At 39.9% G+C, this 15710-nt stretch overlaps 1 protein-coding gene and 1 non-coding gene across 7 annotated transcripts in view; both read left to right on the top strand.

Annotated features, from left to right (window-relative positions):
- The first annotated feature begins 975 nt into the window (after positions 1–975).
- The window catches only part of LOC103716151 (S-adenosyl-L-methionine-dependent methyltransferases superfamily protein), a 38990-nt gene continuing 24255 nt past the window's right edge, over positions 976–15710 (top strand). For all 6 annotated transcript variants that reach the window (XM_088708669.2, XM_039118406.3, XM_039118407.3 and 3 more), the window contains exons 1-2: positions 976–1210; positions 1300–1414. In XM_088708669.2, the coding sequence (XP_088564795.2) occupies positions 1041–1210; positions 1300–1414 (285 nt within the window). In that variant the 5' untranslated portion in view covers positions 976–1040. The remainder of the gene's footprint in view (positions 1211–1299; positions 1415–15710) is intronic.
- Positions 10576–10681, top strand: LOC120106442 (small nucleolar RNA R71). Its single transcript, XR_005508591.1, has one exon. It is a non-coding gene; the product is annotated as a small nucleolar RNA R71 (small nucleolar RNA).

The raw sequence follows: 15710 nt of genomic DNA, 5'->3' as shown, positions 1-15710 counted from the left end.
TCGACACCCCAAGATATCTCAAAGTGCTGCCCTGCTCGCTTATCCCCAGGATCTCCATGATAGCTCCCTTCAGCCGCTCCTTAATCTTTGAGCTAAAGCAGACTGCTGAATTTGATATATTCACAATACTCTCCTAGGATTCTCCGTAGGACTAGGGCAGAGTGTCTCATCACACGAGCAAGCAGTAGGTAGTCGTCCGTGAATAGTAAGTGAGAGATCTGGATAGACTCCGCCCTCGGTCTATGAGCCTCTAAACTTGGAACTCGATAGCATACTGTAATAAATAGTAGTGGCAATAGCAGACACCCCTGCCTCAAGCCAACTGCCGACTCAAAAAACGGGATTGGTGAGCCATTCACTAGTATGACAAATGAAGGAGACAGTTTCCTTCTTTAATGTCATGTTTGTTGACATGTATGTTCTTTAATGTTTGTAGCTATACCCAAAGCAATATTAGTTATTTGCAATTTATCTTACAGTGGACACAGGCCCACAAGGTTTAATGTTTATGGTAGTTCTGATGGCTTTATTAGGTCTTCATTGATTTTGATTATTGGAATGACATTATTGTTATTGTTTAAATAGCCTTTTATAGATTGGTAAACTTTACCATGATTTAAGTAGCCTCTTATAGTGTGGCTAGTTTCATCTAGATAACTTGTGATTTGTATCTTCTATTTAGATGTCATTTGAAATGCAAATTTGTATCCATATATCTAGATGTCATTATTGCTATTAGAACTCGGGCTAGGATGGAGTGTGCATAACATCCTGTCCTATCGGGCTGGCCCAATTGGGCTCGGGCTGGGCTCGGGCCTGATATTTTGTCAAAGTTTTGGGTAAGTCGCGTCTGAAGCCTAAAAAAAATTTTGGACTGAGGGCAAGGCTCAGCGCGGCTCATTTCCAGCCCTTGGTAGCGATGGTTGTGAGCGCCAACCTTGGGATCAGGTGTGTCGCACGTGATTTAGATAACCCACGCGGTCTTTTCACCAGCGACGGGTTCCCAGCGGCGAGCGCTGAGCGACGCCTCAGAGTGAGAGATGGCTCTCTCACTCTTCTCGCCTGCTCTGGTCACCGCACGCCTTTCTGCCAGAAACCCTGTGCTGGCCGTCGCTACTTCTCACCTCCCCAGTCGAAACCCTGACCTCCTCCTCGAATCACCCTCCTCCTACTCCGCTCCCACTGCCCTCCAATGCCCGCATTTCCAATCGTACGCTCACTTCACCCACACAGACCTCCAATCCTCTCTCTTTCTCTATCTTTTTTCTTTTTCTTTTTACATTTTTTGGGAATTTTCAGGTGCTCGGGTTGCTCCTACGAGTGGAATTTAGACCAGCCGCCGGTGCTCCAAGAGGTGAGCAGGTTCTTCAGGGACCACGGCATCCAAGATTTCACCTTTGACAGCGGTAGGCTGGTGGGTGTAACTTTTTTTTTTCAAAAGAATATTATTCTTACTTAGTATTTTTACCGAATTTTATAATTTCTTGCTGGTTTGAATGTCATTTCTATTCTTGATGGAATGTCTTGGGTGAATTTTGGGTATGAATGGTCGATTAGACTGAGGCTGGAGAGCTCAGTTATGGGGAGCCTGGTTTTGGAATTGTTGGGATTGGCGTGTAGAATTGCACGGGATAAATATTAGCGAGGCAAGACTATGAGAAAGGTTTGCTGGATGCGCTGAAAAGGGTTGTCAAAAACTTGGCAACTCTCAATAATTTGTTATCCATGAAAACACGTGCAAACTTGGTGGTGCTGGGCGTAGCAGAAGGTGGGTAATTGCTGTTCAATTATACGATGTCTTTGAGAACCTAAATTGTAAAATATGGTTAGAGGAGTTTGGAAGAATTTTGAGGACAAAGGACTTAGATGACACTGCAGTTGATTTAGGAGGAGAGGAAGTTTGTGAGCTTCCTGGGGATTAAATTAAAGTTTGTTAAAGATCAATTCTGGAGAAAAAGGATCCCCTGGAGATTTGCGGGAGAGTTATTGTTGTATTACGATGGTGATAAAGGATCGATGTGAGAGAATAGGCATATATCTAAATTGAGCATATGATTGACAAAGGCAAGCTTAACTTGGATTATAAGGACCAGGCTCATAGAGAGCAACTGACATAAAGAGCAATATGATGAAAGGAGGGTGATCGGTTATTTCAATTTTGAAAATAAACCACGCAATAGCACGTATCCTGTAGGATAGTGATTACGGGTGTCGGTCCACAGGGATTGGAGACAAGTTATTTTTCTTTTAAAAATAAATCAAAAAGAAGGATTTGCTAACTTGATTCAACTAAATTAATCTATGAGTACGAATTGAAATTTAATCAAAGTAAATAGATCTAGGGTTTGGAATCCACCACATAGCATTGCATCAAGGATTGTGTTCTTAATTTTTATCTTTTGGAAGGCATGCAATTTTGGCTATAAGCCTTTTAAAATAAAAACATAAAGAGTGTTAGGAAGATCCATCTTCGGTATAGCATGAAGTGTCTACCTAAGTATGCTAATCTAGGATGCAGCACACTTCATCTTCCTAGGCATGGATCATCTTAGACTACTTTAGCAAACATGATTAGTAACTAGCATGCTCAAAGTTTAAATATCATAAAGGAATATTTCATTGAAAATAAGAATTTAAACAAGCTCCAAAATAATAATAAAAATAAGAACTACAATGCCCTGATACATTGCTAGGGCTTCATCCAGCCCTAGACTAGATGTTTAGCCGAGCATGGCTTCCGGACGACCTCCCATCCTCAAATGAAGTTGATCACCTCCCATAATTCCCAAAATATCCAAGACTCTTCTCTTTCCTCCCCTCTCTCTTCTTTTTTTTATTTCTTTCTCTCGGCTTTCTTCTTCTTCTTCACCGAAACAGAGCCCCCCTGTTTCTTTCTTCTCCACCGAGCCTCCTCCCTCTGTTTCTTCCCTCTCTCCCTTTTATAGATCAATCGTTGAAGCATCGAGAGGGAGAGGATGCGTGATTGCTGGGGATCCGATTGCTTGGGGGCTGGGATTTGGAAACGGAAGGAGGGCGTCAATCCGTGGGATCACCAGCTGCATTTGAAACGGGCGGAAGAAATGGGAGCTTGATCGACGGGAGGAAATCACGGAAGAGGTGCTGGGTCCTTGGGTCACAGTGCTTGCAGACGCGGAGGCTTGAAGCGTGGGATGCATCACCGGCGGAAGAAATGGTGCTGGAGGACCACTGCAGACGGACGCTGGGAACTTGGACTGGTGCTTAAACTTGGAAGCAGGATCGCTGGGATCACGGGGACGTTGAAAGGAGCTGGAGATCCGGAAGAGTGGAGAACATGGATCCGTGGTTGCAGAGGCAGGAAGGAAGATGGCTGCGTTGCCTTGATCACGGATGGGTGACTTCCGGCTGCTGGGAGGATCGCTCCGAATGGTGGGTGGCCGCGGGATCAACGGGGAGATGCCTCGACGCGGCTTGATGGCGGAGCTGGGTCTCGGCTGCGGGCTGCGTCACAGGCGGAGGACGAGGCGGAATCGATGGGAAGAAGGAGAACGGCCCGGATGCACTGCGGGGGGAGAAGATGAACAGTGGCTTCTTGTTTACATTATTATTTTTTTTTTGTAACACTGTTCATATGAACAGTGTTTTCACGGGACACTGTTCATATGAACAGTGAATTCCCCGAAATTATTTTTATTTATTTTATTATATTTATTATTTTCTTTTTTTTTTGTTTTTTAAATTTATAAATTTTATATGAAGGCAGGTAAAGAATTGGTTGGGAGTTACTTTGGGTTTGAAGTGGGTCATGATTGTTGATTTGGCTTGAACTCGTTCTCGAGCCCAATGTCATTTAATTCTTACTAAACTGCTTCAGATTGGACTCAACCAGATCAGACCGTGACTTAATAAAAGAGTTAATCAAATATTTTCCTATACAATTATAACTTTCAATCAAATCAGGACCAAAGCCCATTTAGTTATAACCTTAGTCGGGTCAACACAATCTCCTTATATATTTTTTTGTAATTTTCATGAAGGATTGCAACCAAGGGAGAGACAAGTTCAGAATCTAGTTTAAGAGAATAATTACCATATTTTAAACTTACTTCAATGTTTGTTCAATTTCATGGTAAAATATGTATTTATCAGTTTAAAAATATTGATAAGTGCTATGGAAAGGTAACTAAATTATAAATTATTAAGCACTTATCACACCCCCAAACCTATGTTTTGCTAGTCCTCGAGCAAAATAAAACTAGAAAAGAAGAATTCTAACTCACTTTCGCAGGCATCGCGGTTACATTTACCATATGTAACAAGGCTTTAAACCCCTAGGTTACCCTAGTGGACGAGTTGTAGTCTCGTGAGGATTTTCAGTGAAGATACCCACAAACTTCAGTAAATCATTTATTATTATTGTTATTCTTAATTTTTTTTTTTTTTTTTTTTTTTTTTTTTTTTTTTTTAGATCGATTGATCTATGAAGTGAAAATCGAATTCCAAATGCATACTAGTAAAGAATTTCTAAAACTCTTTCTCTTTTTTTTATTAAAATCTAATTTAAGATACATAAATGATGAAAATTTCAAAGCACACACGGTTTTATTTACTAAATCAGCCCAAATCCTAGGTCAAGATGCAATTCAAGTTGAAGTCATTAAGTTTCCGTTAGGGAGTTGTAAGACTTATTTATACTGGAGTGCTCAGTGAAATCTGGACCGTACCCAAGCTAAGAGCTCAGATCTCCAAAATATTGCTAATACCAGTAGTTTCCAAGGATTGGTCGAAGGAACCTACTCACTGATTCAAAATCATCTTATCTGCAGGATTTCGAGAGTTGTGGATGTTTACTTTAGTACCTCACGGGCTTTATCTGTAATATTCCAGTTTACTCGAATTTTTACAACGACGGCTTTCACACTATTGTCTTTTCGGTCAATACAGCTTTTTTTTCCCTTTTTTTTCTTTTTTTTTTTTTTAAGAAAGATATATAAATTGTGCACTTTTACTCTTGTGGTGATTTCTCCGTGTAACGAGCAATCAGTCGACGACTCTCACACCAGTTGGCATAAGGTGTCGGGCATCAAGACTCCCCTACGGACTTATGCTCGGAGTCCTCATCATAAGCCCACTTGACCTTTGACAATAGGTAGCCCTTTTCGATGTTCCTGACTAAATCCATTTTTATTGAATTTTTTTTTTTTTTTTTATTTTTTTTATTGGATTAGATAAGTATGATTCATCAGGGTCCAAGGTTGCTACTATACTATCAACATAATGTCGAGCCTAGACCTTAGAAGGGTCGGCCAGTGTGTAGTGAAATTCCAAAGTATTAATTAGCTTACAACTCCCTAAGAGAGACTTAATAAAAAGAACTTAAATTTGTATTACTTCCCACTAGTCATTGGGCTTTTAGATTTTATATACCTTGTGTGTTTATCATTCTCGCATAAATGTATATAAATTAGGTTTTTTTTTTTTCAACAAAACTTTTTTTTTAATAATTTTTTATTATTATTTTATAAACACATTTTTTAAAAAAAAAATTATTTTAAAAATTTTTTTAAAGATGATTTTTTTTTATTATATATTTTTTTTTAAAACTTTTTTTTTTTGATGAAAATCAAGATGAATACCCCCAAACCTAAACCTAACATTGTCCTCAATGTTAAGAAATAATCTAAGAGAATTGGGTTGCCTCCCAACAAGCGCTAAGTTTATTGTCTTCAGCCAGACACAGTGGGTCCTTAATTATTTTGATAAACAGGGTTCGTTAAATTAAGGGATTCGATCAATTGCCCGTCGGCAACACAGTCTACATAAGGTTTTAACCTTTGACCATTGACTTTTAAAACATGTCCACCATTGAGGTGTTGGATCTCTACTGCACCATAAGGAGAAACCTTTTTCACTACGAATGGTCCATCCCACCTAGAGCGAAGTTTACCCGGGAAGAGTCGCAACTTGGAATTGAACAGCCAAACCTTTTGACCAGGTTCGAAGGACTTACGGTTAATATTTTTATCATGAAAAGCCTTAGTCCTTGCTTTATAAATTTTAGCATTTTCATAAGCCTCATTACGCAATTCTTCAAGTTCACTTAGTTGGAGTTTTCGGTGAGGACCAGCTACTGCCATGTCTAAGTTAAATTTTTTTATAGCCCAGAAAGCTCTATGTTCAAGTTCTACCGGTAAGTGACAAGCTTTACCAAAAACTAATCGGTAGGGGGACATGCCAATAGGAGTTTTGTAGGCGGTACGGTAAGCCCAGAGTGCATCATTTATCCTTTGAGACCAATCTTTCCTATCGGGACGTACCGTTTTCTCTAAGATGTGTTTTAACTCTCTATTGGACACCTCGACTTGTCCACTCGTTTGGGGATGGTATGGGGTAGCAACTTTGTGGGTGATGTTATATTTGCGAACCAAAGCCTCGAAAGATCGGTTGCAAAAATGAGATCCCCCATCACTGATAATGGCCCGGGGTGTACCAAAACGACAAAAGATGTTTTCATGTAAAAATTTAATCACAACCTTGTGGTCATTAGTTTTAGTGGCGACAGCTTCTACCCATTTTGAAACATAATCAACCCCTACCAGAATATATTCGAAACCAAAGGATGGTGGGAAAGGGCCCATGAAGTCAATACCCCAGACATCAAAGATTTCTACAATTAAAATAGGATTGAGAGGCATCATATCTCTACGAGAGATGGTACCCATCCGTTGGCACCGTTCACAAGTTTGGCAAAAGTTATGGGCATCTTTGAAAAGTGTGGGCCAATAAAATCCACTTTGTAAAACTTTTGCTGCAGTTTTTCTACCCCCAAAATGTCCCCCACAAGCTTGTGAATGGCAGAATGAAAGAATACTTTGAAATTCACATTCAGGGACACATCGACGGATGACTTGATCGGGACAATACTTGAATAAATCAGGATCATCCCAATAATAGAACTTTACTTGTGAAAAGAATCGGTTCTTATCTTGAGTTGACCAATCATCAGGAATTCGTCCTATGGCAAGGTAATTCACTATGTTTGCAAACCATGGCGTTTTTATTCTTTGTACCTCAAATAATTGTTCATCTGGGAAAGAATCGTGCAAGGGTGAGGTATTTTTACAAGAGGGCTCAAGAAGAATCCTAGATAAGTGGTCCGCTACGACATTTGCAGTTCCTTTCTTATCACGAATTTCTAGGTCAAATTCTTGTAGTAAAAGAATCCATCGAATCAGACGGGGTTTGGTATCCTTCTTTGCAAGAAGGTGTCGAAGGGCAGCATGATCAGTGAATACGGTAACCTTGGATCCTAATAAGTAAGATCGAAACTTGTCTAGTGCGAATACTACCGCTAGCAATTCTTTCTCAGTGGTGGTGTAGTTTAATTGTGCATCTGAGAGTGCTTTACTAGCATAGTAAATGACATGAGGTACTTTATCTAGCCGTTGCCCTAAGACTGCCCCAATAGCATAGTCGGATGCATCACACATTAGTTCAAATGGAAGGGTCCAATTAGGGGGCCGTATGATAGGTGCAGTGGTCAATTTCGAGCGAAGATTTTCAAATGCCTCCTCGCATGTTTTATCAAAGACAAAGGGAGTGTCCTTGGCAAGAAGATTGCACAAGGGTTTGGAAATCTTACTGAAATCCTGAATAAAGCGACGGTAGAAACCAGCATGGCCAAGGAATGATCGGATTTGTTTCACAGTTTTTGGTGGAGGAAGATTGGAAATAAGATCGACTTTGGCTTTATCTACTTCAATGCCCCTCTTGGACACGACGTGTCCTAAAACTATGCCTTCTTGAACCATAAAATGGCTCTTTTCCCAACTTAGTACTAGGTTGGTCTCCTTACATCTTTTCAAAACTAAGGTCAAATTGTTCAGACAATCATCAAAAGATATGCCAAAAACTGAGAAATCATCAATGAATACTTCTAGAAAGTTTTCCACCATATCTGAAAAGATGGCCATCATGCATCGTTGAAAAGTTGCGGGTGCATTACATAGTCCAAAAGGCATCCTCCTATATGCAAATGTCCCAAATGGGCAGGTAAAGGTGGTCTTCTCTTGATCGTCCGGGTAGACAGGTACTTGGTTGTATCCAGAATAACCATCTAAGAAGCAGTAGAAACCTTGACCAGCCAACCGTTCCAAAATTTGATCTATGAAAGGTAGAGGGAAATGGTCCTTCCTAGTCATTGAATTAAGTTTTCTATAGTCAATGCACACGCGCCAACCCGTGGTTGTGCGTGTTTGTATTAATTCTCCTTCCGTATTCTCAATCACAGTAATACCTGATTTCTTGGGTACCACTTGTGTCGGACTCACCCACTTACTATCAGAAATTGGATAAATGATTCCGGCATCTAATAACTTCACCACTTCTTTCTTGACTACCTCCTTCATGTTAGGATTGAGTCTTCTTTGCATTTCTCGGGTAGGTTTTGCATCATCTTCGAGATGAATTCGATGCATGCAAACAGAGGGGTCAACCCCTTTCAAATCGGCCACAGACCATCCTATGGCATGTTTATTTTCTTCTAGCACCCTCAAAAGTTTACCCTCCTGTTCAGTAGATAAGTTGGCTGCGATAATTACAGGGAGGCTATCTTCTGGTCCTAGAAAGGCATACTTAAGATTTGTTGGAAGTGGCTTTAACTCAAGTTTAGGTGGTGAATCAATGGAAGGACAAAGTGGCGCGCTGGCAATGGGAGGAAGAGGTTCAGGTCGGCTCTTCCAAGGAAGGGAACTCACTGGAGATTGATTGTCAAGTAAGATGTTAACTTCTTCTATGGCCTTGTCTATATCAAAGTTGTCAATGTCAAAATGGGCCAGACATGCCTCTAAGGGGTCATCTGCTAAGATATAGGGAAGGGCTTCCTCTACAAGATCATCCATTTCGTCAATTAGGCAACACTCGTCTTCCCTCACATGTTGGTCAGCGGCATGAAAAACATTCAATTTAATTTTCATGTTCCCAAATGATATATCCATTGCCCCGGTTCTACAGTTGATACATGCATTGGCTGTTGCTAAAAAGGGACGACCAAGAGTCACAGGGATTTGTTTTTTTAGGTTGGGCACATGTTCCATGTCAAGGACGATAAAATCTACTGGAAAATAGAACTTGTCTACCTTGACAAGAACATCTTCAATCATCCCCCGTGGTATCTTCACAGATCGATCAGCCAATTGTAAGGACACCGAGGTAGGTTTTAATTCACCTAACCCAAATTTCTCATAGACTGAATAGGGTAGAAGATTCACACTTGCCCCTAGATCTAAGAGCGCTCGGTCAATGGAGTTATCTCCTATGACACAGGAAATAGTGGGAGCGCCAGGATCTTTGAATTTTGGAGGGGTGTTGTATTGGAGAATGGAACTTACCTGTTCAGTAAGTAAGACCTTTTTAGGCACATGTGTCCTAGATTTTCGCTTTTGGGTGCAAAGGTCTTTGAGAAATTTGGCATAGGAGGGAACTTGTTTGATGGCATCAAGAAGTGGAAGGTTGATTTTAACTTGTTTGAACACCTCCATCATCTCTTCTAGTGAAGTTCCCTTCTTGCCAAAGGGAGTGGGTGCATTAAGTGCTTCAGGAAATGGAGCCTTTGGAGTATGGGTTGTGACAGATGGTGGACTAGCTGAAGAAGGTTTTGGGTTTTCACGTGAAACATTCCTCTCCTCTTCTTCATCTTCCTTATTGTTACCCTCCCCAACCTTATTATCTATTATACGTCCACTCCTTAGGGTAGTCAAAGCATTGGCTTGCTCATGATTTAGTCGGGTTTCTTGAGCCACATATTGTCCCCTAGGATTACTCATTGGTTGACTTGGAAGCTTACCTTCCTCTCGTTTATTTAATGCATTGGCTAGTTGACCCATTTGGGATTCTAGCTTAGCAATTGATTGTGTGTGAGAGTGCAATAGTTGTGTATTTGCCTCCAAACCTTGAAGGGCAGTCAACACCTTCTCCTCAAAGGCTGTATTTCTTTGGGTTGGAGGAGGAGGATGCTGAAATTGAGTTGAGGGACGGTAGAGATGAAAATTCTGAGGGTTTTGAAAATTTTGGGGGAAGGGTTGGGAGGTATTAGAAGCTTGCTGCCTCCAAGAAAAATTTGGATGATTCCGCCATCCCGGATTATATGTATTGGAAAATGGATCATTACCCGGTCTGGGCTGTGTTTGGGCAGCATTGATGTGTTCTTGCACGAGTTCGGGATATTGGGGTGCTGAGGGGCACTCATGAATAGGATGCGATGGGCTAGAACAGATAGCACACACTTGTGCTTGGGAAGAACTAACGACCTGTCCTCCTATCATTAGTTGGTCAATCTTATGGGACAATGCATCTACCTTGCTAGACAGGTCCATAGAATGACTTATTTCACAAATGGCCCCTTTTCTTTGAAAATTCGGGGATGCTTGACGAGAACATGAAGCATGGTGGAGGGAGTTTTCATTAAGATTTTCAAATAGTTGCCATGCTTCATGCTCATTTCGAAGCATGAAAGTCCCCCCGCATGCAGCATCGATCATCTGACGGTTTCGTTCCGTCAAACCGTCATAGAAACATTGCACTAGCTGCCACTTAGGTATTTGATGATGAGGGCATTTACGGATTAGGTCCCTAAATCTCTCCCAAGTTTCATAAAATTCTTCTCCCTCGGTTTGGGAGAAGCTTGTAATGGCACGTCTAAACTGGTTCGTTCTTCCTATGGGAAAGTATTTTTTAAGGAATTCTTGTTGCATTTGATCCCAAGAACGAATTGAGTTAGCTTCTAAAGAATTCAGCCATTGTTTGGCTCTATCTTTAAGGGAGAAGGGGAATAATCTAAGTTTTAAAGCATCATCAGTGAAATTTTGAATCTTGACAGTGGTGCAAATCTCAAGGAATTCATCTAGGTGTTTATATGGGTCTTCATTGGTGAGCCCATAAAAAGATGGGAGCATTTGGATCACACTAGACTTTATTTCATATTGTACAGCTGCTACCTCAGGTAATCGAATGCAAGATGGGGAAGTATAAATAGTGGGAGTAAAGTATTCCCTCAAGAGTTTGGGTTGTTCTTCAGCCATCTTAAGAGGTGGGGATGATCCTAATGTTTTGATCTTAGCTCGAATGTTCCTAAGGGTTCGTTCTATTTCAGGGTCAAAAGGTAATAGATTTTGTACTCTAGAACGACTACCGTGCATACACTAGTACTTGATCAATCAAGCATGCAATAAAAGAGAAAAGCATATCAATCCTAGTCTTTGTCCTAAAATCACTAGACAGCTCCTAACTGGTTTGAAGAGGTCACCTAAGCCTCCAATCCGGTCTAATGAACCGAGTTGACCAGGTAAGCTCCCAGGTAAGTGGAGGGGTCACGATGCGTTCGCAAAGGTCCCACTTAAAACCCACTTACCTCGAACAGATGAACTGTCTCCCTTATAGGGACAAAGCTTGCCTAGACATCAACTAAGCCACAGAGCGAAATTGGTGCAACTTTCGGTGATCTTCGTCCTATTGAGCTCGAATGTCCCTAGGAGCCAACGTCTAATTGATTTTAATTAAAGATGACACTATGTGAGATTGAGTTCACCTAAGTTGGGCAAGAGTCCGGTGATGAAATCCGGCTCTTATCTTGTTGGGGTGATTGCCCTTACTATGTGCAAATTGATTTGTGTATGTGTATCAAGCATGCATTCACAATTTTGCTATAATTAAAATCAAACAATCACCACAAAATTTCAAACCAATAATTAATTTAAATAAGAAAAGTTTAGAGGTTACCAAAGGGAATTTCCCCAGCAATTTAATTTTTTTTTTTTTTTTTTTTGCAAACCTCTACAACATTTCTTTTCCGGCAGTTCTCCTTTTGATCATCCCAGATTTTTTCCTCGATTCCTGATCAAATAATATAAATAAAAATTAGTAAGGGAGAAAAAGAAGATAAGAAAAGTAACAATAATAGAATTTTTTTTTTAAAAGAATTTTTTTTTTAATTTTTAAATAATTTTTTTTAATAAGAAAAATAACTATGCTAGCAATCCCCGGCAACGGCGCCAAAAATTGATCGGTTATTTCAATTTTGAAAATAAACCACGCAATAGCACGTATCCTGTAGGATAGTGATTACGGGTGTCGGTCCACAGGGATTGGAGACAAGTTATTTTTCTTTTAAAAATAAATCAAAAAGAAGGATTTGCTAACTTGATTCAACTAAATTAATCTATGAGTACGAATTGAAATTTAATCAAAGTAAATAGATCTAGGGTTTGGAATCCACCACATAGCATTGCATCAAGGATTGTGTTCTTAATTTTTATCTTTTGGAAGGCATGCAATTTTGGCTATAAGCCTTTTAAAATAAAAACATAAAGAGTGTTAGGAAGATCCATCTTCGGTATAGCATGAAGTGTCTACCTAAGTATGCTAATCTAGGATGCAGCACACTTCATCTTCCTAGGCATGGATCATCTTAGACTACTTTAGCAAACATGATTAGTAACTAGCATGCTCAAAGTTTAAATATCATAAAGGAATATTTCATTGAAAATAAGAATTTAAACAAGCTCCAAAATAATAATAAAAATAAGAACTACAATGCCCTGATACATTGCTAGGGCTTCATCCAGCCCTAGACTAGATGTTTAGCCGAGCATGGCTTCCGGACGACCTCCCATCCTCAAATGAAGTTGATCACCTCCCATAATTCCCAAAATATCCAAGACTCTTCTCTTTCCTCCCCTCTCTCTTCTTTTTTTTATTTCTTTCTCTCGGCTTTCTTCTTCTTCTTCACCGAAACAGAGCCCCCCTGTTTCTTTCTTCTCCACCGAGCCTCCTCCCTCTGTTTCTTCCCTCTCTCCCTTTTATAGATCAATCGTTGAAGCATCGAGAGGGAGAGGATGCGTGATTGCTGGGGATCCGATTGCTTGGGGGCTGGGATTTGGAAACGGAAGGAGGGCGTCAATCCGTGGGATCACCAGCTGCATTTGAAACGGGCGGAAGAAATGGGAGCTTGATCGACGGGAGGAAATCACGGAAGAGGTGCTGGGTCCTTGGGTCACAGTGCTTGCAGACGCGGAGGCTTGAAGCGTGGGATGCATCACCGGCGGAAGAAATGGTGCTGGAGGACCACTGCAGACGGACGCTGGGAACTTGGACTGGTGCTTAAACTTGGAAGCAGGATCGCTGGGATCACGGGGACGTTGAAAGGAGCTGGAGATCCGGAAGAGTGGAGAACATGGATCCGTGGTTGCAGAGGCAGGAAGGAAGATGGCTGCGTTGCCTTGATCACGGATGGGTGACTTCCGGCTGCTGGGAGGATCGCTCCGAATGGTGGGTGGCCGCGGGATCAACGGGGAGATGCCTCGACGCGGCTTGATGGCGGAGCTGGGTCTCGGCTGCGGGCTGCGTCACAGGCGGAGGACGAGGCGGAATCGATGGGAAGAAGGGGAACGGCCCGGATGCACTGCGGGGGGAGAAGATGAACAGTGGCTTCTTGTTTACATTATTATTTTTTTTTTGTAACACTGTTCATATGAACAGTGTTTTCACGGGACACTGTTCATATGAACAGTGAATTCCCCGAAATTATTTTTATTTATTTTATTATATTTATTATTTTCTTTTTTTTTTGTTTTTTAAATTTATAAATTTTATATGAAGGCAGGTAAAGAATTGGTTGGGAGTTACTTTGGGTTTGAAGTGGGTCATGATTGTTGATTTGGCTTGAACTCGTTCTCGAGCCCAATGTCATTTAATTCTTACTAAACTGCTTCAGATTGGACTCAACCAGATCAGACCGTGACTTAATAAAAGAGTTAATCAAATATTTTCCTATACAATTATAACTTTCAATCAAATCAGGACCAAAGCCCATTTAGTTATAACCTTAGTCGGGTCAACACAATCTCCTTATATATTTTTTTGTAATTTTCATGAAGGATTGCAACCAAGGGAGAGACAAGTTCAGAATCTAGTTTAAGAGAATAATTACCATATTTTAAACTTACTTCAATGTTTGTTCAATTTCATGGTAAAATATGTATTTATCAGTTTAAAAATATTGATAAGTGCTATGGAAAGGTAACTAAATTATAAATTATTAAGCACTTATCAGAGGGCAACATAAACACAATGTTAATTTGCAGTGAAAGGGGATCAAGAAGCCAATTATATGCTTGTATATAAGGGTTGGATTCCAAAGGTGTATTTTTCATTGAGGAAATTTAAGGGCAATATATCCAAAGGAGGACAGCAAGAACCCATAGTTTATAACTGTGACCCATCTGAACTTTATGGACTGCTGTTTATAAGAAATTGAGGTTGATAAATGCATGCATGTACAAATGAAAGAGATAACTGAGAAAATTGAGATTTTATTTTCTAATAACTAGAGTAGAGAAGGGATATAAAGAGGTGTGAACCATCTTATACATGATGTGGTAGAGAGTGGGCTTGCAGCTTGGAGGATTGGACCATACCTTTTTATTAATGGTTTTGCCACATTTTTTGTAATTTGTTGTAGGAGGCTATCACCTTTAAGAATAACAGTGTACTCTTATCATATTGACTTCTAAGGATGATCCTATTAATCTAGCACTTAACTATCTTTATACAATTAACAGAAGTTTTGGTGGAGAGATCTAGAAAGATATTTGAGTTATTGATGTCTAAAATCATATGTTGTTATTCATGCAACCTCAAAAGGGGAACATGTCCTTTGTATTTTGTCCCCTCAAATTGATTGAAAAAAGTCTTTGGTGTAATGTTTATTAGTGGATTATAAGGTTGAGATTTGGATGAAATTGTGAGGTGAAACACAATAATAATGTTTGATTTCTCTATATTTGTGAATAATCACCATTTTCTATCTTTTTTTCTTTCTTTCTTTAGTTCTTTAAGCTATAGCAAGGAGATAATGGAAGTTTTGCATTTGAGATGCAAAATGGATGTTGTTGGAAAAACCTACCATACTTATGATAATGAAGAGAGAGATGGTTGTGATATAGTGGCTTCTCTACAGTATGTGCTAAGATGCTGTCATTGAAGGTTAAGGGGATCGTAGGAGAGAAACTTGGGTAAGGCACTGAAAATTGTCTGATTTTGCTAGAACTGTTTGGTACTACTCCCCTTTTCCATGCTTGTATGGATGTATGGGATGATGTGGGGATGTGGATTCTTGCACTTGGAAGAAATTTTTGTTGATGAGATTCAGAAGTTAACCTTCTTCTCTCTCTTCCGAAGAGCTTATGGTGATTGCAAGGGAAGGGAACTAAAAAGTTTTGAGATGGGAATTTTGTAAGATTGCAGTTTTATAGGATGAGTGCAAGTGGTCTGTGAATGGCAAATGCTGCTTTGAAATCTACTGATATATTACAAAATCCAACCTTTTTTTGGTCAATTTGAAAGAATTTTGAACTTTGGATGATTTCAGTAGGCAAGATACAAATACATAAAAAAAGTTTACATGACATGATAAAAAGGATAATTGCAATATGATTTTTTGTTTGATTCTCTTGATGATAATTTTAAAATGATTTAATTTACCCTCAATTTCAATTTGGAAAAAAAGGAACTAATCCAAGCTTTGCAATCTTAATATCAGACCCTATACCGATACCATGTTGGTACGCCCAATATAGGAGTTGATTCGGCATACCCACTCTATACGCCCCCATACCAAGTACCAATTTGGTGCCAGTTTTGTATGGTACGCCTGGTATGGGGTGATAAGCATAGGT

Source organism: Phoenix dactylifera, chromosome 12 (assembly GCF_051530095.1).
Source record: "Phoenix dactylifera cultivar Ajwa chromosome 12, Ajwa_hap1_PhDact_Kaust_v1.1, whole genome shotgun sequence".
Lineage (NCBI taxonomy): Eukaryota > Viridiplantae > Streptophyta > Magnoliopsida > Arecales > Arecaceae > Phoenix > Phoenix dactylifera.
Note: the sequence above shows the minus strand (reverse complement) of the source record. Positions and strands in the feature narration are given on the sequence as shown.